The sequence below is a fragment of the Cebus imitator genome, unplaced genomic scaffold, assembly GCF_001604975.1.
Source record: "Cebus imitator isolate Cc_AM_T3 unplaced genomic scaffold, Cebus_imitator-1.0 Scaffold140, whole genome shotgun sequence".
Taxonomy (NCBI): Eukaryota; Metazoa; Chordata; class Mammalia; order Primates; family Cebidae; genus Cebus; species Cebus imitator.
In genome coordinates, this window is record NW_016107455.1 from 2274310 (window position 1) to 2300960 (window position 26651).

At 38.0% G+C, this 26651-nt stretch overlaps 1 protein-coding gene across 10 annotated transcripts in view; it reads left to right on the forward strand.

The window, feature by feature from the left end:
• Window positions 1–26651, forward strand: part of NF1 (neurofibromin 1) — a 305276-nt gene that overhangs the window by 96694 nt on the left and 181931 nt on the right. For all 10 annotated transcript variants that reach the window (XM_037743332.1, XM_037743335.1, XM_037743336.1 and 7 more), the window contains exons 4-8: window positions 1104–1294; window positions 8441–8547; window positions 13738–13805; window positions 14030–14105; window positions 14839–14996. In XM_037743332.1, coding sequence (XP_037599260.1) covers window positions 1104–1294; window positions 8441–8547; window positions 13738–13805; window positions 14030–14105; window positions 14839–14996 — 600 coding nt within the window. The remainder of the gene's footprint in view (window positions 1–1103; window positions 1295–8440; window positions 8548–13737; window positions 13806–14029; window positions 14106–14838; window positions 14997–26651) is intronic.

Genomic DNA, 26651 nt, shown 5'->3' on the forward strand with positions numbered 1-26651 from the left:
GAGCAAATCAACTTATGTCACTGGAAAATTAAATCAAGGATATGGAACATTCTGTAAGGGAGCTGGTTCACTTAAAGTCATGGCAAATAAGAGTGGTGAATATGGGCTGGGTGTGGTGGCTGATGCCTGTAATCCCAGCACTTTGAGAGGCCGAGGAGGGTGAATCACTTGAGATCAGGAGTTTGAGACCAACCTGGCCAACGTGGCAAAACCCTGTCTCTACTAAAAGTACAAAAATTAGCTGGACGTGGTGGCGGGTACCTGTAATCCCAGCTTCTTGGGTGGCTGAGGCAGGAGGATCACTTGAACCTGGGAAACAGAGGTTGCAGTGAGCCAAGATCGCACCATTGCACAGAATAAAGAAACTAAGGAAACATAATCAGGTTGCAATTAGTGAACTTTTTGGATCCTATTGAATAAAAAAGGCTATGTAAGACTTTTCGAGGGCAGTGGTAAAATTCGAATTCAGACTTGGTATTAGATGATACAAGGTAATTGTTTATTTTTGCTTGGTGTGTTAATTGTACTGAAGTTACATTAGAGAAAATTCTTATTTTTAAGAGATGCCGAGGCATATGGATTAAAGTATTATGATATTTATAACTTACTTTGACAAGATTCAACCAAAATAAAATTACTTAGAATAAGTAGTGTCTGTTTTGGTTAGTCTGCACAAAAGTAAGTGTGATGGCTTACCCGGAAATTTACTTAAATATTAAGACAGATGGCACAATGCACTCATCAATCAACATGATTGTGGATTCTGTATTTGTAGAGCTCACAGCAAACTGGGGATTCCTAGGGATGGGCTCATTTGATGAACAAGAGATCAAGCAGGAATGGGAGGACTAATAAGGATGGCAGGGGGATTGAACTTTAATTGTGATTATGGGATCAGAAATGGAACCATCATCTTTATTAGACTATCTGTAAACAGACGTAGCAAATATGATGAAATGCTAAGGGTTGTTAAATCTAGCTCGTGTGTATATAGGTGGTCATTATTTTATTTTCATTCTTATGTGTGTTTGAAAATTTTTGTAATAGAAAATGTTTACAGGTAAAATTAAGCATTTAGAATAATGTTATTATTTATATTTCAGCAACCAAAGGACACAATGAGATTAGATGAAACGATGCTGGTCAAACAGTTGCTGCCAGAAATCTGCCATTTTCTTCACACCTGTCGTGAAGGAAACCAGCATGCAGCTGAACTTCGGAATTCTGCCTCTGGAGTTTTATTTTCTCTCAGCTGCAACAACTTCAATGCAGTCTTTAGTCGCATTTCTACCAGGTTAGTGTGTAAATCCACATGGTATTACTGAAGTAATATGGATTTTAGAAGTCTTGTTTTTTGTCTACATAAAAATAAAAAGTTAACAGAAATGAGGTTTTTTTTGTTGTTGTTTGTGTTTTTCCATTTTTGAGACAAGTTCTGTTGCCCAGGCTGGAGCGCAGTGGTACGATCACAGCTGACGGCAGCTTCAGCCTCCCAGGCTTAGGTAATCCTCCTGTCTCAGCCTCTGGAGAATTGAGTTTGTCTGGGCTTTTGTAGAAATTTTATGCATTAAAATATTTGACAGTTTAATTGTGTTATGTGATGTTGATGTGTGCAATCAAATAAAAAATCTCTCATGAGCGGGCTTTAAAAAACAATACTAGTTATAAACTTTGGTTTGGATTTTTAAACGTATTATCCCTTTAAATGAAACTACCCAGTCAGATGGAATAATTGATGAGAATAGTCAGAATTCAAATGCTCTCACAACTCTACCCTTTATCACAAGATTGTAGGTCACACACAAAAAAACCCCCCACCAAAATCCAATAAAACTTAAGTGATATGGAAGCACAGGGAAGTGAATAATTGCAAAGTAGAATTCTCCAGAAAGTGGACTGTGTTTTAAGTGTATGTAAAATACTGCCATTTATTATTTACAGCATTTCTTGTGCTGTCTTGTCCTCACAGTAACCCTGGTGATACTTCCCCCATTTTACAGGTGAGCAAACTAATACCCAAAAATGTTAAGGTGTTGTGCCGAATAATGGAGGACCCAAAATTTCTAAGTCAGGCTGGCTTCAGAATTTATATTAGTTTCCTTATACCAGATTACTTCCCTGTCTATTTTAGCCACACTTTAATGAAATCCTTTTTGTCTTAAAAGATGTATTATAAATATAAGCTTTTATTGATTATTCAAAATCATCATGAACATTAGTTGTGATATGCTACATACAGGTGGAGAAATTAGTATAGGTAGTGCCCTGTGGCATAGAAGTATAAGTGACAGTAGCGAGTAACTCTGCAAATTGTTTTCATGCAAATGATTTGCCCTTCTCAGGCAAGTAAAGTCAAATAGGGTTATTAAGTTAATTAGAAACTATAGCACAAATTATTTAGTGATTTAGTGAATTGAAGACTAATATCAAGTAGAGCAAAACAATCCTCTTTGTTGGTGTCCGCATCTTTGGCTCATCAGTGTGATACAAGCAGTGGACTTTCATTAGTCAGATTCGCTCATTCCTTTGTTGTTTTCCAGCAGGTGCGAATGACAACATACATCACCATTTGAGAATTTGTGTTACCTTTTTTGGGGAATTGACTAACTTCGAAGGCCTACAATCTTTTTAATCAACAGTGACATTTCTATAATTAAGATACTAGGCAGCAATATTTTTCAACCTCAACACAATTCTTGATCCAAAGAAAATTAAAGTTTTACTTAATGGTATATTATTGATAATCTTGGGTAATGTTTGTATGATAGAACAGTGTTTTCATGAAATCTTTTGAGTAATAACATTTTATATTCTGAGTGATAATGCACTGGTTGAGTCAGCAAGGTAACAAATACCTAGAGAATAGGAGGATAGAAAATTGTATTTAATAAAAAATGCAAACCCTTTTCATTTAGGTGATGGATAGGCCAGTGTTACTATTTGAAACACCTGTTACATTGAAGGTAGCAAGTGATACCAAAAAAACCAAATGCCTTTTACTCTATAAATGCATGAATTGCTTAATAGAACACAACAAATGTGCCACCTTGGAAAACTCTAGAAAATTTCTAGTCACCAAAGGTTTTACTTTATGGGATTTTACAGCATTAGCACATGTGAAAATAGGCAACTTTTGTTTATTTTCTGAATCTTGTTCACTGTTGCCAGAATAGAAGCTAAGTGTCTAAACTTTTACTAGCTTTCAGAGGACAGACTGCTCAGAAATGGCATCTGTGAAATTACATTGTTTCAGACAACTGCATTTGCAGTTTCATTTAGCTTGTGTTGGAAATAGGGAGGACCACTCATCTAAAAGATCATTATGATGGTTATATTTAGGGGGGAACATCTTATGACATTGCTGTCATAGTATTAGGTGACTTAAAATATGCAAGTGGCTTGAGTGGCAGTTCTTTCTAAAGATTGGTTTTATATTTTACATACAATAGATGAATCAGTATCATGGAGATGTTTCATGTTTGTCCATTCTCCCCATCAGTTTTTCTCCTTTAAGATTAAGATTTGGTTTTTATATGTCTGACTTTTACTTTTCTTTAGGGGAAGATAGACTATAGATTTATTATTATTATTTTTTGAGACACCATCTTCTCTGTGTCACCCAGGCTGGAGTGCAGTGGTGCAAACATGGCTCACTACAGCCTCAACCTCCTGGGCTCCAGTGATCCTCCCACCTCAGCCTCCTGAGTAGCCAGGACTACAGGCATGTGCCACCATGCCCGGCTAATTTAATTTTTTTTGTAGAGACAAAGTCTTGCCATGTTGCCCATGGTGGTCTTGAACCCCTGGGCTCAAGGGATCCTTCTGCCTTCATCTCTCAAAATGTTGGGATTACAGTGTTGACCTCTCAAAGTGTTAGGGTATGAGCCACCATGCCTGGCTATAAATCTTAAGGTAGCTTTATTTTTCTCCTGGAGTATACCATTTTCTGTGGCTCATAATGGGATTAGCTGATTTATCCACAAAATTACTCCGCAACTGCACTTGATCTAGTCGTTTTGTAGTGAGAAGGGGCTTCAGAATATCTAATTTGGTATACTATTAGAAGCAGAAAACTCAGTGACTTTCAAAGTCACTTGGTTCTTTACAATTTACTATTTTGTTCTGCACAAATCTGTGTGTTATTTCTTTCTTTCTTTTTTTAAAATGGTTTTCAGGTTTTTTGTATGTCTCTGATCATTTAAAACATATTTTACATTCTCTTATTGTTTAATATTGATTTGTTTGTGCCAACTCTCACTCATAGTGAATTTTTACATCTCAGTTTTGGAATCCTTGATTGCAAAGTTATCATTAGTGTGACCTGTATTTTCTTTTAGAATCTCTTGTAGCCTTGGGTTGTGGGAATGTTCTAGTGATGGTTTTGCATTTGCATTTGTCAGGTGTCCAGTTCTGGACCTATTTTTTTCTTAATTTCTGAGTCCCAGTCTGTACTGGTAGAATAAATTTGGAACCTAAACTCTTACAAGGTAAACAGCTCTAGATGACTTTTTTCACTTTATCCAAAGCTTAGGCAGAGCAAGTAAGCTTCTTTGTATAGATAGATTTTTTTGTTTTTCTTTTTTTTGGGGGTGGGGCAAGGGGAATGCATTGTTCTTTCTAGTTCATGTTTTATGCAGGGCCCCAGTTAGAATCCTGCATTATTAGGGGATAAGGCTTTATATCCAGTCTCCATGTGGACGTTAAGCCCCAAGATCCCAGGTTAGGGAGATCAAAAACCTCACTCATCTTTCCTTTGTTGCAGGGCCAGATCATGTACTCATGCACTTAACTCTCTGGTTTTTGGTTTCTTCTTCTTTTTGGACCTATACATTTAAAATATCTTTCAGTATGCCTAGTCTTTCTCTTTTGTTTATTTATTTATTTTTTTGATACAGTCTTGTTCTGTCACCAGGCACCAGGCTGGAGTGCAGTGGCGCGATCTCTGCTCACTGTAACCTCCACCACCCGGGTTTAAGCAGTTCTCCTGCCTCAGCCTCCCAGGTAGCTGGGACTACAGGTGCCCGCCACCACGCCCAGCTAATTTTTGTATTTTAGTAGAGACGAGGTTTCACTGTGTTGGCCAGGATGGTCTCGATCTCTTGACCTTGTGATCTACCCGCCTCGGCCTCCCAAAGTACTGGGATTACAGGCATGAACCACCGCGGCTGGCTCATGCATGCCTAGTCTTTCTAGATGTTTTAGTGATAGGCTTTCTGCTTTTTGTTTCTTTTGCTCAGACTACCCTTTATTTGATTTCTCTGTTCCGGAAATGACATTTAACCGTCACAAAATACCTGCTCCCTATAAAGGTAACAGACTATAAAAGAGACAGAATTTTTCTTCCATTTTTCACAACCAACCACAAGAGTCAATTTTTTGGAAGTCAGTGTAACTGATCTATGACGTTGTGTTTTCTAAGGAGCCATACTCCATATTTTGCTCTTTGCAGCAGCTGTGGAATTTTTAGCATTGAGGACCACCTCATTGCCCCCTTGAACTGCTGAGCGTTTCTTACCCTGATGATAGGAAGAGTGTTCGTGTAAGTGTTCAGAATAGTTTTACTGTTAGCTGTAGGCTAATTAAAGCTAAAGTGAGTGAAAGGAGAATTGGAGAAGGAAGAATAGGATTGATTACCTTTTTATCAACTGAAGGTTTGGTTTGCTGATTAATACCTCAGCTGCAAATTGCACTAAATGATTGAAATTCAAGTTAATACTTATAAGACCATATAATATTTGTGCCTTTTTACTGTATCTGTATTGCTGCATTTATAAAAAGTTAGTCATTTAATTGTGCTGCTTATATTTTTGGTGTCCATTAATATGAATAATGAGTATGCCTCATCAGGTGACATAATTTAATAGGATAGCAGTACCAACTTTTGAAAATCTGACTGCTGTGGTTTTTAGTGTAAAATGGAAGAAAAGTTTAATTCCTTTTGTTAACATTTAGGCTAAGTGAAATTTTGTTATCAGTTTAAAAATATCTACATTTTTGCTAAGTGTTTTTTCTACATTTTGATAACTTCACATTCAACATAAGAGAAGTTTGGGTTTAAACAGATATTCCTGTCCATAGAAGCTTACGTTCTGTGAAGGAGGAACATTAATCAAGTAATCACGTAAACACATGTACAAACTGTGAAAAGTGCAATGAAAAAAGGCTTACTCGGCTTTCGAATGCAAAGTAAATGTACCCTGTGAATATAAAGTTTCATTAATGTTTTGGAAATCTAGGTGATATAAAAGTTAGTAAAATTAAGCTTACTTACAATTTTACTTTTGATTCACAGTATAATTTTACTTATAATTTGAAATACGAATTTTTAAAACTGTTCATTGTGGAAAAATTAAAAAATACACATAGCAGAGAGAATAGTACTTCAAATCCCCATGCATCTCTTACTCTGCTTTAACTGTTTCCGACATGCTGTGGTTTCTCTTCCTCTCTTTTCAGTAATTTAAAGCAAACCCCAGATGTCATTTCACCTCTGTGTATTTCAGTATGTATCTCTAATAAATAGATTTTTAAACATTTAACTATAATATTGTCATACCTATCAAAAATCATAATTTTTATTATCTATTGCCAAATTTGTGTTTAATTTTTTTTCGTTATCTCAGAAATGGCTTTTTTATTAGTTTCGTTCAAATTAGGATACGAACAGGATGCATACTTCGGAATTGGTTGATATTTCTCCTGAGTGTCTGTTAATCTATATCATTTCTTCATTTCTCCACCTTGTTCTCCATTTTTTCCCGTGCTGTTTATTTGTTGGACTGTATTATTTGCCTTATGAAACTTTCTACGTTCTGTATTTGGCTTTCACTCAATTCAGGTTCGTTTGGCTGGGGGGACAAGAATACTCTACTGATGATGCTGTCTGGTTCTGAATGCATCACATCAGGACACATGTCCTATTCTTGACTTTTAATGTTATGATCAGTGGTTCAATTTTGATGTCATCAGCATTATTCATTAATTATAGTTTCCTATAAATTTTACCTAATGTTTTTAGTAACCACTGATGATCAGTGCCTGGAATCTACTTCATTGGGGGCTGCAAAATGAAAAGCTTTCCATTCTGTCATTCATTCTTCTTTTTAAAATTGTGATTTCTATGAAAGATTTTTGCTTCATTGTGTGTTTGGTCATCTTGCAATACAGTCCATGTAGGGAATGCAGGATAGAGAACTGACTTTGATTTTTCATTATCAGAATGAGTTGGTACTCTAACAGTGCAGAAGGTTACCCATTGAGTTTTTCTTTCAGCGTTACTATAGACTTGTATATTTTAATTTATTGTATGTGTTCAATTATAGACATAATTCTTTTGATCTTTAGATTATCCCATTTTTGACAGTTGGGAGGCCTAAAGTGCATAGTTATATGATATTTGACATGACTCTGATAGTTGTTTGATAGTTTACTTGTTTTCAAGCCCAAGGTGTCCTGCCCTCACCTTGTATATCTCCTGCCCCCATCCTGGAATTAACTAATTTTCCCAAAGAACTCTGGCCAAAAGTTGGAAATATTAATTAGACACCTCAATCTTAAGGATAAGGATACTAAGATTACTGGATTATCATGGTTTCTTTTATCATATCCCTTAAGCTAGTTATGTTTCTTTAGATTTTTATAAGAAATATTTATTGCCAAGGCCGGGCGCGGTGGCTCAAGCCTGTAATCCCAGCACTTTGGGAGGCCGAGGCGGGTGGATCACGAGGTCAAGAGATCGAGACCATCCTGGTCAATATGGTGAAACCCCGTCTCTACTAAAAATACAAAAAATTAGCTGGGCATGGTGGTGCGTGCCTGTAATCCCAGCTACTCAGGAGGCTGAGGCAGGAGAATTGCCTGAACCCAGGAGGCGGAGGTTGCGGTGAGCCGAGATCGCGCCATTGCACTCCAGCCTGGGTAACAAGAGCGAAACTCCGTCTCAAAAAAAAAAAAAAAAAAAAAAAAAAAAAACCCCTCCCAAAAAAAAAAAAAAAAAAAAAAAAAAGAAATATTTATTGCCTTATTTTTATATGTGTCTTTCCTCTTAAGAACTCATCTTTGGGGGAAGAATCTGTTGAATTCAGAATTTAGAGAGACCCTAAGACTTTTTTTTTAAGAGACAGGGTTTCACTCTGCCTCAGGCTGGAGTGCAGTGGTGTGATCACAGCTCATTGCAGCTTGAAACTTCTAGGCTCAAGAGATCCTCCTCCCTTAGCCTCCTGAGTAGCTGGGCCTATAGTTGTGTGCCACCATGCCCAGCTAACTTGTATTTTTTTGTAGAGATGATGTCTTTCTATGTTACCCAGGCTCATCTTGAACTCCTAGCCTCAAGTGATCCTACTGCCTTGGCCTCCCAAAGTGCTGGAATTACAGGTGTGAGCCACCACACCTGGCCCCTAATACTTAATTTGATAAGTTATTTTTGGTTTTTACTTTTTAGGTTACAGGAATTAACTGTTTGTTCAGAAGACAATGTTGATGTCCATGATATAGAATTGTTACAGTATATCAATGTGGATTGTGCAAAGTTAAAACGACTCCTGAAGGGTAAGTTTAAATGTATAATACATCTGAAAAAAATCACTAGGTCAAAAACCAGTATCATGAATGTACTAATTATATTAATTGTGCTGAACTAGACCTCCAAACTGGATTTTATAATGACATGTCCTTGTGAAATAGCCAGTAATACATATGGTTAACTAATTTTGAATCTTTGAAAATAATATAGTAGAGAAAATGAGCATTTTAAATCTTGGCAATGGAAAGTTTCACTTAACTACAATTTTTGTTTTCAATAAAGAGAATGCAAGGGTGCTGTTTCATTTTTCTGGAATTTCTCTGAAGGGTGGCTAAAGGTTATAGAAGCTATTTGTTTAGCTATTATAGTGCTTTGAAAGATCATCTGTAGTAGGATATCAGTTTCATTGCAGAATGGAACAAGGAGATTGTGATGTTATGGTGAGAGGATGAATTGAGCCAGGGATTTCATTTCTGACATTGCTGTTTTCAACTCTCTGACTGACTTTACAGCATTACAAAGTCCCTTGACATTCCATTGCCTAGTTTTGTCTCCTTGTAGAACGTGACAGTAGTAGTTCCACTTGGGGATATTATAACAGCTAATATGTGACTTTAAAGCTTTGGAAAGTACTTTACATGATTATGTGGATTGAAATAAACTATCAAAAGGAATTGAGAGATATTCTGTGGTAAGCAATGATGTGTTAATGTAAATCAAACATCAATGAGTATTCATAAATAGAGTAGGAATACCTATTTTAGTTTTTGGCATTATTAGACCCTGGCTAATTTAGATATGAAACCTTATAGTATACAGTTTACATATATTTTTATTTGTGTCTTAAGGAATTTATTTGTAACTTAAGGAATTTTTATTTGTAACTTAAGGAATTGTCAAAGATATTTGTAATATCTGACCTAGAAAAGATTGAATTATATTGACCTCAAAAACATCAGTTTTGCAATGTAATATTCAAAATACCTAGTTTTGTTTTCTTAATATTTGCTTTAAACTCAGTAACTATCTCACCAGAGATGTAAAAAACTTGATACCTAAATAGAGGAGTAATATAGAGCTGTGTTCTATTCATATTACCCTTATTCATAATTTCTGATTTTAGGTCATTACCACTGTGAAACCAAGCAACAGTTAAATCAGTATTCAGTAACATTAATAAAGGAAAAAATAGGGATGATTTTAGCTGTTATGCCAAGATACGAACATGCAGACAACAATTATTTTAGATTAGAATAAACAACCATTCAATTCATAGTTGAGATTTGCAAGATTTTAATATCTGTTATTAAGTGTTGAGCAGTTGAGGAACTGAATGGTAAAATTTGGAGATCTCTATGAATTAAAGTTAAGAAGTATTAGTGAGATTTTATGATTTTTCATAACTGTTTAGTGATGTTTTAGAAATAAGTCTAGGTTGCCTGTGAATAGTTGTTTAAAACAACAGTTTTCTTAGAAATGTTCAATCCATAATAATTAATTGAAATAATTCTTCTGCTCAAATAAGATAAACTAATCGAATGTGTGGATAACGAATTTCTTTTTTACTGAATTAACTTTTTCCCATTGAATGCAGCTTCTTCATAAATATAAATTTAGAGTATATGCTGATAAATATATAAAATATAAAACCAATATTAAATAGGCCAGCAAAAGATGGCTCTTGGTGACAGTGGTAAAAGGAATGGAAACTTGCAATAATAAGTAAAGGTAGTAATGTGTTTTAAATTCAATTCAACAAGTATTTGTTGAGAAACTATGTACAAGAAGCCATGCCAAATGCTGGGATTACAAAAATCAATAAAATACAGAGTCTGTCCCTAAGGAGCTCATAGGATGGTTTATGAGACAAATGGTATCATTACCAAATTATTTGTGAAAAAAACTATGATAAACTCAAATAGGGTGAGTGTAAAGTGGGAGGGGAAGTATGTATTTGAGGGGATGGGAGATGAGCAAGATGTGAAGGTACAAGAATAGGTCAGATCGTTTTAGTAAAAATATGGCCAGGTGTGATGGCTCACACATGTAATCCCAACACTTGGGGAAGCCGAGTCAGAAAGATTGCTTGAGCCCAGGTATTTGAGGCCAGCCTGGGTAACATAGACCCCCATCTCTATAAAAAAAAAAATTAAAATATTACCCAGGTGTGGTGGCACATACCTGTAATCCCAGCTACTTGGGAAGCTGAGGTGGGAGGATCACTTCAGCTCAGGGAGGAGGTTGAGGCTGCAGTAAGCCATGATCTTGCCACTGCATTCCAGCCTGGGTAAGAGAGCAAGATGCTGTTTCTCTCTCTCCCCCTTGACAGAGCTATCTGTATATAGATATATCCATCTATTTGTATATATCAGATGTATCTAATATATATGTGTATATATATATCCAGATAGATAGGTATATCGATCTGTATGTATATATCAGATACATCTATCTATCTATATCCGGATATGTAGATATATCTATATACAGATAGATATATTGAGAGAGAGAAACATCTGTTACATTTTCAGTCTGTGCTGGCCCTTGCGCTGTGCAGTTTGCATGCCTTTTCTCATCCATCCTTACAGTAACACTGTGAAGCAACACTAGTATTAACATTATCATCTCCTGTGGATGAGAAAACTGAGGCTTAAGTACATTTCCAAAGTCACAGAGCTAGTAATTGTTGGGTAAAGATTGAGTTCACATCTGCTAATCTCTAGAACCAAAATACTTGACTGCTGTACTGTTGTGCTGATGCATTATGAAGCTTTATTTTAGTGGCCATGGGAAGTGATAGGCTTTAAGGTGGGAAATACCTTAATCAGTATTTTATTTTAAACATAACACTTCGCTTGAAATTTGCAGGATGGCTTGGTAGAGGGTTACCTGAACTTCTTGGACTTGGTTATACAGTAATGTAAGTGAGAAATAATGAGAATTGTGAAGACCCAAATGGAGTAGGGTAAGGTGGGGATGGAGACCAGCTTGATAGGTAAAGAAGTAGAATACATAGTATTTGGTAGTCAATTTAGATATATGAGGTTAGAGAGATACCACCAAATATTCCAGGATAAGCTGGTTAGAGCAGAAAAGGGAAGGAAAGGTTGATGGCATAAGAGAGGGTTTGACTAGGAAAATGGTAAATTCAGTTTTAGATCTACTGAGTTTGAGGTATTGGTGGGATGCCCAACAAGAAACTTGTAGAACTGAAAGATACTTACTTTGGTATTGAGAATAGATTACAGTATGTAACAAAGTTAAGATGTCATAAAGGTGAAGTTGATGAATGTAGGATAGCAAAAAGACTAAACAGCCCTGTGAAGTGTAATGTCATTATTATGGAAATCAATGGAGTGTGAGAGCAAAGAGAATTCAAAGGGAATTTTTAAAAACTAGTTTGGGGAGTAAGTTACTTATTTGCAAGTCCAGGAAATGAGTCGTTTCTATCTTAGACAATTACATAGATGTAATAAAAGACCTTTGTCCCTTCCTTAAAAGTCAACAGGAGAAGTTTGTTGCCAAGGGACTGTTGCCAGTAAAATAGTTTATAGACAGGTCATCTTTTCCATACATAAACCTTCTTCTAGATGTAGACAATAAACATATAGAAGAAATTAAAATACTCAATATATTTATGTGGAGAAATGTTTACTGTTAGTTGCATTAAATGCATTCTACTGTTTTGAACAATCCAACTAACAAAATAAAATGAACATGCTTTTATGATGGCAAAGATATGATGAAGGCACTTTTGTATGCTGCTTGGTGATAGCAGCATTTGGCCTGACCCTTCTGAAAAGCAACTTGGCAGTCTTTATTAAGGACCTTAAAAATATTCAGTTCTTTGACTGGACACTACTGCCTCTAGAGATTCCTCACCTTAAATAAGCAATGATGTGGAAAAAGATTTTGATATAAAAGTATTCATTAATGTTATTTATAACAGTGAAATATTGGAAATAACTTCAGTGTTAAAACTGGAAAACATTCAGATAACCAGTGTCTTAATACAGTGACTTAAATATTCTGAGAGACATCAGAGCATACTGAGAAGACCATGGCTTTAAAGCCCAATTCAATCGTTTATTAGATCTGTAACTTTAGACACACAGTTTGCTCATCTCTAATATTCTGAAAACATTAAGATTCCAAAAGAATTAAGTATATCATACTAAAAATACATGGTATGTTGTAATTGTTTATGTAATAGTTACTCTTACATATAGAGCCATCAAAAATAGACTGGGCATGGTGGCTCACACCTGTAATCCCAGTACTTTGGGAGGCTGAGGCTTGTGGATCACAAGGTCAGGGGTTCAAGACTAGCCTGATCAATATGGTGAAACCCTGTTTCTACGAAAAATACAAAAATTAGCCAGTAATCCCAGCTACTGAAGAAGCTGAGGCAGGAGAATTGCTTGAACCTGAGAGGTGGAGGCTGCAGTGAGCCAAGATCGTGTCGTTGTACTCTAGCCTGGGCAACAGAGCAAGACTCTGCCTCAAAAAAAAAAAAAAAAAAAAGTATGAAGAATTTTTAGTGATACAGAAAAAGTTGATACTATGTAAAGTAAAAAGAACAGGTTTGGTATAACCTATATGATCTCAGTTATGTTAAATATATTTGTCTTCATGCATAGGAAAAGTGATAGAAGGAAAACCATACCAGATGTTAACTGTGATTGTCCCTAAATGACAGAATCATTGATGGTTTTAAAAATTTCCCTTAAACACTTGTGCTTTTTTTTTTTTTTCTTTTGAAACAGAGTCTTGCTCTGTCACCCAAGCTGACGGGCAGTGACATGATCACTGCAGCCTTGAAATCCTGGACTCAGGCTATCTTCCCACCCCTGCCTTGCAAAGTGCTGAGATTATAGGTGTGAGCCACTGGGCCTGTCCCTGTGTGTGTGTGTTATACTTTTTTTTTTTTTTTTTTTGAAAAAGCAAGTTGTCATTAAAAGGAAAAAGCTCACAGTCATTGACGTTCAAAGCATATTTGCTGTTTATGGAATTTTTCTTTCCTGGCAGACATAACTATCGAGTTTTAGGCTTAGGTATCGTTTACTTTGTTTTATGTGGCTTTACCTTTCATTGCTTACAGATAATATTGGAGCAAAAGTAATATGTAAGCAGAAAGTTATTTTGCTCTGAGTAGTATTTGTGTTAACATTCTAATTTTTAAAAATTGTGTGTGTGTTTTTTTTTTTTTTTCCCAGAAACAGCATTTAAATTTAAAGCCCTAAAGAAGGTTGCACAGTTAGCAGTTATAAATAGCCTGGAAAAGGTAAGTTACAACCTCTCTGGTATTAAAATTTTGTTTTTGGTGATAAAATTTGCTGTGTTCGCATCCTGCTTCAAAAAGTCATGACTTGAGTTATAGTAGTATCAGGTTAATTTTTAGGAAGAATACATTGTAATATTACTATGAAGGAAGTCAGAAGCTTGCGACATTTATTGTATTACAAAAGATCACTGCTTTCATATAAACATGTGTTTCATTATTTATAGGCATTTTGGAACTGGGTAGAAAATTATCCAGATGAATTTACAAAACTGTACCAGATTCCACAGACTGATATGGCTGGTAAGGATAAGATTGATTTTTTTTTTTTTTTTTTTTTGGCCTTTTAAATGCCTGCTTGTGACATAGAAACCTAACATTTTCCAAGTTATTTTTGTTACAAAGGTGGTTTTACATCTATTGTCACCTGGCATCAAATAGAAAATACTGTTTTTCTCTTACATTTCCAAATTACACCCAACCCATTTCCTTTCCTTGGAGCAAATAGATGAAGAAGTTTGAAATGAAGGTCAGATCTTTAGAGTTGTGATGGGAGAGGATATTTGGCTCTTTCTTGTAGAGAAGCACATGCTCTGAGGCTTTCTTTTGTATTTAGGGAGATGTGTATAAAGTGGTAATATTCTTACTTATAATGTAAGAATTCTTAGGGATGCAACTGCAAAGCAGAGAATACAGACTCCTGGAGAACTTTGGTAATTCTCTTTGGGAAGCTGTTCAGTCTTTGTTGCTTGGGTACATCATACTTACATAAGGCCCTGCACAGTGAGACTGAATACATGATCATCCATTCTAAAATGTGGGCTTTTCCAGGATAGATCAAGATAGCTCTTCTATATAGACAATATAACATTGGTTGCCTGCTTATCAGAATGCCTTTGTGAGGTTGCTTAAATGAAGTTCCATGTTTATCTTTTAAAAATCTTGCCTGTGGGTTTTTAGATAGTGTCAGCTTTTACTTTAATGCTGGGGATTTTGTTCTTATCTGATAATGTCATTTAATATATTTTTCATGTAGAATGTGCAGAAAAGCTATTTGACTTGGTGGATGGCTTTGCTGAAAGCACCAAACGCAAAGCAGCAGTTTGGCCTCTACAAATCATTCTCCTTATCTTGTGTCCAGAAATAATCCAGGATATATCCAAGGATGTGGTTGATGAAAACAACATGAATAAGGTAAGAAGAGCAAAATTATTTCCATTATATCTAGATGCGAAGCAGTTTATTTTACTCAAAGTGTGTATTACCAAACTATTTTAGGGGACCATTTAAATTATCATTTTAGGACTCTTTGTTTGATAGACTTAGAAGAGACATACTCATACATGATTTTATTTGGCAGAGGGATAAATAATATCGCTCAATGATCAAAGATTTAAAATAATCCCTTTGTTTCATTCTTTTGTCTGAAAAAACTAAATAATAACTCTGTTATCATTAAGTGTAGTTTCTCTAATATTTACTGCAAGGATTGTCCCGCTTCACTTTATCACTTTTATAAAGTGTTATTTGCATGTACTTAGGTGTGTGTCCACATGTTGCTACTGAAAATTTTATTTATTTAGAGATGGAGTCTCCCTCTTATTGCCCAGGCTGGAGTGCAGTTGCATGATCTTGGCTCACTGCAACCTCCACCTCCTAGGTAGCTGGGATTATCGGTGCCCGCCACCATGCACAGCTAATTTTTTGTATTTTTAATAGAGATGGGGTTTCACTATGTTGGTCAGGCTGGTCTCAAACTCCTGACCTCAGGCAATCCACCTGCCTCAGCCGCCCAAAGTGCTGGGATTGTAGGCATGAGCCACCACGCCTGTCAGAAATGATCGTTTTAGGTATTTTAGAACAGCTTTCACAGAATTTTGCCAGGAAGGTAAGGCTCTCACATATTCCATCTGTAGTGAAATTGGCACTATGACAACTGGTAATTCTGGGAGACTCTTAAAATTTTTTAAAATTAATCACCTTGGGCCGGGCTGGTGGCTCACGCCTGTAATCCGAGCACTTTGGAGGCCAAGGCCGGCAGATCACCTGAGGTCAGGAGTTCAAGACCAGCCTGACCAACATGGTGAAACACCATCTTTAAAAAAAAAAAAAAAAAAAAAATCACCTAAGGGATTGAAACAACAACAACAAAAAGAACCGTGTATTAATCTTATGGTTTTAGTGAAATTTCAGTATGCAGTTTATTTTGCAAATAAGTTTTTTTTTCATTTTTGGCTGCTTTCGGAGAAATACTCTCAGCTGACTAAACATGAGATGGGTTCCTGCATGGTTTGCCCGTGGCTGGAGATGTTCAGAATCAGCTGAATGATTTATTATGTTGTAGAAGTATTGGTTAGGGAATTTATACATTAAAGGGTAAATAAATGAACCAGGTATCCTTGAGAGTCTGTGATTGTGTGTTACTCCACTTAGGTGTATATCCCAACTTTTCCATTATGAGGATAACATTTTTCATGGTAGATTGTTTTGGAGCCCTTCAAAATAGGTGTGATGGTAAATACTGGCAACTGCCTCAGGGGAGGCCATCACTGTTGCCTCAGGCAGCGCAAGCAACTTGATTGTATTGAAGGATACAAAGTATTGATCCTGGGTGTGTCTGTGAGTGTGTTGCCAAAGGAGATTAACATTTGAGTCTGTGGGCTTGGAAAGGCAGACCCACCTTTAATCTGGGTGGACACCATCTAATCAGCTGCCAGCATATAAACAGGCAGAAAAATGTGAAAAGATAGTCTGGCCTACCTTCCCAGCCTACATCTTCCTCCTGTGCTGGATGCTTCTTGCCCTCAAACATCAGACTCCAAGTTCTTCAGTTTTGGAATTCAGACTGACTCTCCTTGCTCCTCAGCCTACAGATGGCCTATTGTGGGACCTTGTGATGGTGTGAGTTAATACTTAATAAACTCCCCTTTATAATATCTATTCCACTAGTTCTGTCCTTCTAGAGAACCCTAATACAGATTTTGGTATAAGGAGTGGTTCTAGAGGAACAGAGTATTAAGGATGGAGTTCTTTAGTTGGTTTGGGGGTTTCTGGAGTTGGCTGCTTAATATGGTTAGACCCAAAAATGCTAAGGACTCTACTCCAATAGTGTGGAGAACACTGATAATCAGCATGAACTGTTTAGAGAGTTATGCAAAATAAACGCATTTGACACTCCTGATTCACCGCTACTGAGAGGCAAGGATTTTAGTGCCTCTATACATAATGCCTTTGACTATATGTGGAGAACCAAGGAACATGATGAAGCTGGTTGGTTGCTCCTAAATTCAGTGTACAAAGGGATGAAAGAAAATGATGAATTCAGGGATTCTATGTCCTGGCTTCAGAAGCAGATACTGAGCCTCAAATCTGCTAAGATTGCCCTGAGTGAGAGTCTTATCTCCTGTAGCAAAATAACTGAAATTGTGGAAAAACAGATACAAGCTCTGATTTATCATGCAAGTGGCAGACCTGCAACAAAAAGTGCATGCACAGCCTCGCCAGGTGTCTACTGTTACAGTGAGAGCATTGATTGGAAAAGAAGGGGACTCTGTGACTTAGAATAGGGACATGTGGGAGGATCCTGATGAAGCCAGGGACACTGAGCTTGTAAACGCTCATGAAGAAACAGCTTCCCCATCCCCAGTAGTGGCAACATCCTCTCCTGGAGCCATGTTGCCATCAGCCTTTCCACCTTTGTCTGAGGAGACAGTGATGGCCTCCCCTGAGGCAGTTGCCAGGCAAAATAATGTTGATTTTCCTCAGGAGCCACCCCCAAGCTCCCTGTTTACTTCTAGACCTATAGCTAAAGTCCTGGCAGGCCCCTAGAGGTGAGGTTGAGAGTGTAACCCATGAAGAGGTGCACTACACATGAGAAGAACTGCTTGAGTTTTCTAATTTATATAAACAGAAATCTGGAGAACAGGCATGGAAGTGGATATTAAAGGTGTGGGATAATTGTGGAAGAAACAGAGTTGGATTGGGCTGAATTTATTGATTTGGGCCCACTGAGTAGGGACTCTGCATATAATGTTGCAGCTTGGGGAGTTAAAAAATGTTCTAATAGATTACTTGCTTGGTTAGCTGAAATATGGATTAAAAGATGACCCACTGTGAGCAAGCTGGAAATGCCTGATCTCTTTTGGTTTAATGCAGAGGAAGGGATCCAAAGCCTTAGAGAGATTGGGATGGTGGAGTAGATTAGTCACTTTAGACCTCCTCCCAGCTGGGAGGGTCCAGAAGATATATCCACGACCAATGCCTTGTGAAATAGATTTGTGAGGGCAGCACCGGCATCTCTGAAGAGCCCTGTAATTGCTCTTCTCTGCATGTCAGATCTAATTAGGTACCACAGTCACTCAACTACAAAATTTAAATACAATGGAGATAATTGGATCCCGAGGTGGCAGGAGCCAAGTGGTAACACTTGACCATCAAAGGCAAGATGGATGTAGCTACTGTAATGGATAGCACAGGCAAAGTGGCAATCAGAATAGTCTTACTCGTGTAGTGCTCTGGCATTGGCTAATTAATTACGGTGTTCCTAAAGATGAAATTGATAGAAAGCCTACTGCATTCCTAGTTAATTTATACAAGCAGAAAACTTCTAGGTCAAATGGACAGAAGACTAAATTGAATTATAAAAACAGAGAATCATGACCCCTCAATCAATTTTTAGACTTGAACCTGTTTACAGACCCAGGAACCCTTGAATGAAGTGGGAGTTGGGTCCCTTTGAGGAAAGACCCCACTACATTACCGACAATTTATGCAGTGAATCTTTTCCCCATCCTTCCCCAAGGAGACCCCCCAGCCTTTTACCAGGGCAACTGTGCATTGGGGAAAGGGAAATGATCAGACCTTTCAGGGACTACTGAACACTGGCTCTGAGCTGACAATGATTTCAGGGGACCCAAAATATCATTGTGGTTTTCCAGTTAAAGTAGGGGCTTATGGAGGTCAGGTAATTAATGAGGTTTTAGATCAGGTCCGACTTACAGTGGGTCCATGGGGTCCCTGGACTCATTCTATGGTCATTTTCCTAGCATCAGAATGCATAATTGGCATAGACATACTTAGCAGCTGGCAGAACCCCCACATTGGCTCCCTGACTGGTAGGGTGAGGGCCATTATGGTGGGAAAGGCCAAATGGAAGCCATTAGAGCTGCCTCTGCCTAGAAAAATAGTAAATCAGAAACAATATCCTGGATATCCTACATCCCTGGAGGGATTGTGGAGATTAGTGACACCATCAAGGACTTGAAAGATGCAGGGATGGTGATTCTCACCACATCCCCATTCATCTCTCCTGTTTGACCTATGCACAAGACAGATGGATCTTGAATAACGACTAGATTATTGTAAGCTTAATCAAGTGGTGACTCCAATTGCAGCTGCTGTACCAGATGTGGTTTCATTGCTTGAGCAAATTAACACATCTCCTGGTACCTAGTATGCAGCCATTGACTTGGCAAATGCCTTTTTCTCCATTTCTCTCCATAGTGCCCACCAGAAGCAATTTGCCTTCAGCTAAGGTAGGATATACCTTTACTGTCCTACCTCAGGGGTGTATCAACTCTCCACCTTTGTGTCATAATCTTATTCGAAGAGACCTTGATCTTGTTTTCACTTCCACAAGATGTCACACTGGTTCATTACATTGATGGTATTATGCTGATTGCATCCAGTGAGCAAGAAGTAGCAAACACACTGGATTTATTGGTGAGACATTTGCATGCCAAAGGATAGGAAATAATTCCGACTAAAATTCAGGGACCTTATACCTCAATAAAATTTCTAGGGGCCCAGGGGTGAGGGGTCTTTTGAGACACTGCTTCTAAGGTAAAGGATAGTTTGTTGTATTTGGCTGCTCCTACAAAAAAGAAAGAGGCACAATGCCTAGCAGACCTATTTGTATTTTGGAGGCAACATTCCTCATTTGGGTGTGTTACTCTGGCCCATTTATCCAGTGACCCAAAAGGCTGCCAGTTTTGAGTGGGGTCCAGAACAGGAAAAGGCTCTATAACAGGTCCAGGCTGCTGTGGAAGCTGCTGTGCCACTTGGGCCATATGAACCAGCAGATCTAATGGGGCTTGAAGTGTCAGCAGCAGAGAAGGATGCTGTTTGGAGCCAAAGGTGAATCACAGCGGAGGCCTCTAGGATTTTGGGGCAAGGTCCTGCCATCTTCTGCAGATAACTACTCTCCTTTTGAGAGACAGCTCTTGGCCTATTACTGGGCTTTGGTGGAAACTGGACGTTTGACTATGTGTCTTTAAGTCTCCATGTGACCTGAACTGCCGATCATGAACTGGGTGCTTTCTGACCCATCTAGTCATAAAGTGGGTCATGCACAGCAGCAGTCCATCATCAAATGGAAATGGTATATATGTGATCAGGCTCAAGCAGATCCTGAAGGCACAAGTAAGTTACATGAGGAAGTGGCTCAAATGCCCATGGTCTCCACTCCTGCCACTCTGCCTTCTCTACCCCAACCTGCACTGATGGCATCGTAGGGAGTTCCCTATGATCAGTTGACAGAGGAAGAGCAAACTGGAGCCAGGTTCACAGATGGTTCTGCACAATATGTAGGCACCACTGGAAAGTGGACAGCTGCAGCATGACAGCCCCTTTCTAGGACATCTTTGAAGGACAACAGTGAAGGGAAATCTTCCCAGTGGGCAGAACTTTGAGCAGGGCACATGGTTATGCACTTTGCATGGAAGGAGAAATGGACAGATGTGCGATTATATACTGATTCATGGACTGTAGCCAGTGGTTTGGCTGGATGGTCAGGGACTTGGAAGAAGCATGGTTGGAAAATTGGTGACAGAGAAATTTGGGGAAGAGGTATGTGGATAGACCTCTCCGAGTGGTTAAAAACTGAAGATGTTTGTATCCCATGTGAGCGCTCACCAACGGGTGGCCTCAACAGAGGAGGATTTTAATAATCAAGTGGATAGGATGGATGACCTATTCCATGGATACCACTCAGCTTCTTTCCCCAGCTATCCCTGTCATCGCCCAATGGTCCCATGAACAAAGTGGCCACGGTGGCAGGGATGGAGGTTATGCATGGGCTCTGCAACATGGATTTCCACTCACCAAGGCTCACTTGGTGATGACCACTGCTGAGTGCTCAATTTGCCAGCAGCAGAGACCAATACTGAGCCCTGAGTATGGTACCATTCCTCAGGGTGATCAGCCAGCTACCTTGTGGCAGGCTGATTATGTTGGAGGGCAGAGGTTTGTAACTCCCTGGAATAGAAACTTACCCCGGATATGGGTTTGCCTATCCTGCACGCAATGCTTCTGCCAAGATTACCATCCGTGGGCTCACAGAATGCCTTAGCCACCATCATGGTATAACACACAGCATTACCTCTGACCAATGCACTCACTTTATAGCTAAAGAAATGCAGCATTGGGCTCATGCTTATGTAATTCACTGGTCTTACCATATTCCCCATCATCCTAAAGCAGCTGGATTGATAGGACAGTGTAATGGCCTTTTGAAGTCACAGTTACAATGCCAACTAGGTGACCATACTTTGCAGGACTGGGGCAAAGTTTCCAGAAGGCTGTGTATGCTCTGAATCAGCATCCAGTATATGATACTGTTTCTCCCATAGTCAGGATTCTCCCATAGTCAGGATTCACGGGTCCAGTAATCACTCACCATCAGCCCTAGTGATGCACTAGAAAATGTTTGCTTCCTGTTTCCACGACATTACCTTCTGCACCAGGAGACACAATAATGATTCCATTCAACTGGAAGTTAAGATTGCCGCTTGAACACACTTTGAGCTCCCCTACCTTTAAGTCAACAGATTAAGAAGGGAGTTAGAGTGTTGGCTGGGATGATTGACCCAGACTATCAAGATGAAATCAGTCTCTACTGCTCCACAGTGGAGGTAAAGAAGAGTATGAATGGAATACAGGAGATCCATTAGGGTGTCTCTTAGTATTACCATACCCTGTGATTAAGGTAAATGAGAAACTACAATAGCCCAATCCAGGCAGGACTACAAATGACCCAGACCCTTCAGGAATGAAGGTTTGGGTCACTCTACCAGAAAATAAACACCACTTGCTGAGGTGCTTGCCGAAGGTAAAGGGAATACGAAATGGGTAGTAGAAGAAGGTAGTCATCTACACCAGAGAGGACCACATGACCAGCTGTAGAAACGAGGATTGTAATTGTCGTGAGTGTTTCCTCTTCCTTTTGTTAAAAACATGTTTGTGCATGTATACACCTGTACTAAGAAAATATCCTCATTTTATTTCCTTTTTCTTTTATCATAAGACATAAGATTTATTGACTTCACGTCGACATTAAGTATTGTTAACTTTTAGTGTTTGGGTTGGGGATTGGTGCATTTTCAGTTGTATGAAGGATAGTTGTATTATGTTAGGCATAATTATGACCTTATTATCTTTATTTAAAGATAATGTATGATCTCAGGAGATGTGTATGGGTTCAGGTTGACAAGGGGTGGACTTGTGATGGTTAATACTGAGTGTCAACTTCATTGGATTGAAGAATACAAAATATTGATCCTGGATGTGTTTGTGAGGGTGTTGCCAAAGGAGATTAACATTTGAGTCAGTGGGCTGGGAAAGGCAGACCTATCCTTAATCTGGTTAGGCACAGCCTAATCAGCTGCCATTGCAGCTAGAATATAAGCAGGCAGAAAAATGTGAAAAGAGAGAGACTGGCCTAGCTTTCCAGCCTACATCTTCCTCCTGTGCTGGATGCTTCCTGCCCTCCAACATCAGACTCCCAAGTTCTTCAGTTTTGGAACTCGGACTGGCTCTCCTTGCTCCTCAGCCTGCAGATGGCCTATTGTGGGACCTTGTGATTGTATGAGTTAATACTTAATAAACTCCCCTTTATATATATATATATCTATTCCATTAGTTCTGTCCCTCTAGTGAACCAGGACTAATACAGTAGGGTTTTTTTTTTTTGTTTCTGTTTATTGGAAAGATATAGATAAAAAGCCATAAATTCAGTAGTACTCTTGAGTGAATTTACGTTTCAGTAATCACAACTGCAGCTTTCCAAGTGTTTATTGGTTATTTGTATATTTTCAGGGAATTGCTAATTTTTTCATTAAATTATTTGTCTTTTATTGATTTGTAAGGGTATGTGTGTACATTTTTACTTGGTTTTATTTTTAAGCTTTGAGTTCTTTTTGCTATATAGATGTTTAAAATTTTCATGTAGTCAACTCAGCCTTGTTCTTTTCTGTTTCCTAGCTTTTTTGGTCAGACCTATATTCCCACAAGATATTCACTTTATTGAGATATAATTCACATATTGTAAAATTTACCTTTTTAAAGTGTAAAATTCAGCGAGTTTAGTACATTAACAAAATTATACAATCATCACCACTCTTTCTGTGCAGAACATTTTCATCTTCCCAAAAAGAAAGCTGTTAGTAGTCACTCCCCGTTCCTCTCTCCTTGCAGCCCTTGGCAACCACTAGTCTAGTTTTTTGTCTCTATGGATTTACTTATGCTAGACTAGACATTTCATATAAATGGAATCATTCAGCATGTCACCTTTTTGTCTGGCATGTGCCAAGATTTTGAAAGTATGCTTTTTAATTTTTCTCTTGTATTTTCTAGATTTAAAAGTTTAGATTTTTAAAATCTTTCTGGCTTAAAAAAAATATTTACAAAAAAATTAGCTGGACATGGTGACAGGTACCTGTAATCCCAGCTAGTCGGGAGGCTGAGGCAGGGAGAATTGCTTGAACCTGGGAGGTAGAGGTTAGAGTGAGCCAAGATCATGCCACTGCACTCTAGCCTGGAAGATAGAGCAAGGCTCTTGTCTCCAAAAAAAAAAAAAAAAAAATTTTTTTTAAAATGTATTCTCACCCTTTTCTGCTCACATTCCCTCTGAGCTAATTAGTGTTATTGGCTGAAGTGTATCCTTCCACTCACATCTACTTACCCATACAAACATTCAAATGCAAAATACGCATACATACGTAGGGTAGTGGTGGTTATATTTTAAAATGAAATTATTTTATGCACATTACTGTGCATCTTGCTTTGTTTATCTAAGAAAATATTTTAGCTCTTCCTCAAAACAGTTGATAGAGATCTAACACATTCCTTTCAATATTAGGTAACATTCTGTTACACTAATGAGCCTCATTTACTCAACTATTTCACTGTGAATGGGTGGATATTCAGATGTTTTCAGTTTTTTGACAGTATAGCTAAGGCTTAAGTAAATATCTTGTTCATATATTCTTGTTAACTGATGCTCTTAATTCTATAGACAAAAATCCCACACCTAGGGTTTCTGTGTCAAGAACATTTGGATTTAAAATTTGTAGTAGTAGCGGGGTGCGGTGTCTCATGCCTGTAAACTTTGGGAGGCCAAGGTGGGTGGATCACGAGGTCAAGAGATCAAGACCATCCCGCCAACATGGTGAAACCCCATCTCTACTAAAAAATACAAAAATTAGCTGGGCGTGGTGGCGCACTCTCAGCTACGCGGGAGGCTGAGGCAGGAGAATTGCTGAACCTGGGAGGCAGAGGTTGCAGTGAGCCAAGATAGTGCCACTGCAGTCCAGCCTGGCACCTGACGACAGAGAGAGACTCTGTCTCAAAAAAAAAAAAAAAAAAAATGTAGTAGGTATTACTAGATTTACACTCCCCAATAGTTGCAGCAGGTCACAGTTTCATCCCCACTGAATTAGATTGCCTATTTTCCTGCATTTTTAAAAATCAGGATTAGCTGTTTTCTTTAAAAATTTTGCTTCACTAATAAGGTAAGATAGTATCTTATCTCAAGTATTCTTACCTTCTCCTTCAGAGGTAAACTGTGTGACATGATGATATGTTAATAACCTTGATTGTGGTACTCATTTCAGAATGTATGTTTATCAGAACATCATGTTGTACACCTTAAATACATACAATTTTTATTTTTCAATTATACCTCAATAAAGCTGAAGAAAATGTCATTCAGAAAGGAAGCAAACAATAGATACTAGCATTAAAATTGCATTATAAATTTTCAAGCATAGATGGATAACATAAGATTAGGAACAAGAAAATGTATGTATAGATTTTAACATTTATATCTGTGAATATTAATCTGTAGATACACATGTTGAAGGCAAGTTACAGTCTTTAAGAAAATGAAAATTATGTTGTGTACCTACAAATGAAAATAAAAATTACACAAAGTTATATACCTTCACTCAGGGATATATACTCGAGTATACATATTATTTAACCAGGCTGGAGTACAGTGGCACGATCTCAGCTCACTGCAACCTCTGCCTCTTGGATTTAACCAGTTCTCTGTTCCAGCCTCCCAAGTAGCTAGGTTTACAGTGTGTGTCACCACACCTGGCTAATTTTTAAATTTTTAGTAAGGACAGGGTTTCACCATCATGGACAGGCTGCTCTTGAACTTTTCACCTCATGATCCATTCACCTCGACCTCCCAAAGGGCTGGGATTACAGGCGTGAGCCACCGTGCCCAGCTGAACTTTTTGTATATTAAGAACAGTAATCCTACATTTTTAGTCTGTAAATATTTTTCCAGTCACCTGTTTCTTTTGGCTATAGTATTTTTTTTTTTTTAAAAAGACATATTTGAAATGTACAAAGAATGTAACAGTTTCCCATAATTCTGTTAACATTTTGCTACATTGCTCATCTTTTAAGAAATTTATATATATGTCAATGAAAAGACTATAAAATATTTTAAGAGATTTATTCTGAACCAAATATGAGTGCTCATAGCCTGTGACACAGCCCTCAGGAGGTCCTGAGAACATGTGCCCAAAGCGGTTGAGGGACAGCTTGGTTTTATATATTTTAGGAAGGCATGAAACATCAATCAAATACATTTAAGAAATACATTGGTTTGGTTTAGAAGGACGAGACAACTCAAACTGGGGGCTTCCAGGCTGTAGATAAATTTAAACATTTTCTGGTTGACAGTTGGTTGAATTTTATCTGAAGACTTGGGATTAATGGAAAGGAATATCCAGGTTAAGATAAAGGATTTGTGGAGACCAAGTTTTATTGTGCAGAGGAATCTCTCAGATAGCAAGACTCACAGAGAGCAGGTTGTAAAAAGTTTCTTATGGGACCTAAAAGGGTGCCTGGCTCTTAGTTGATTATCTTCTGGATCTGGAAAGGAAGGAAGGAAAACAAAGGGAAAAGGGATTCTCTGTAGAATGTGGATTTTTCCCACAGGAGACTTTGCAGCGCAATTTCAAGTTACAGCAAGGAAATATATTTTGGGACTAAATATTTTTTCCTTTTCTCATAATGTTATACCAGAGTCAGAGTGAAAAGTAAGTCATGATATATAGGGTCAAATAAAACCCATCTGATGAGAATTTACAGTTTGTATGGCATGACTACTCAGATTCCTTAGGTAGGAATTTGGGCAAGATAAAAAATCAGAGCTTAGTCCTCATACGGCTTTAAAAAGTTGTGAACAAGTAATATTTCCATATATTCTCACTTAATTACAAATTCTTTTTCTTCTTTCCCAGGGACAGCCACTGCAGAGGGTGAGATGTGTATTATTCCAGTCTAGCTTTTATATTTTTATGAGGATGGAGAGAGAGACAGATAGGTATATAGTTCAGTGTTTCTCAAAGTGTGGTCTTCAGACCAGCAGTATCAGCATCACCTGGAAACTTGTGAGAAATGCAAATTAGTAGGTCCCTAATCTAGTCTTGCTGAATAAGAAGCCCTGGGGGTTGGGGACAGCTGTTTTTAGTAAGTCCTTCAAGTGATTGTGATGCACATTGAAGTTTGAGAACCATTGTTCCTGTAGGTCTTTTTTTTTTTTTTTTTTTTTTT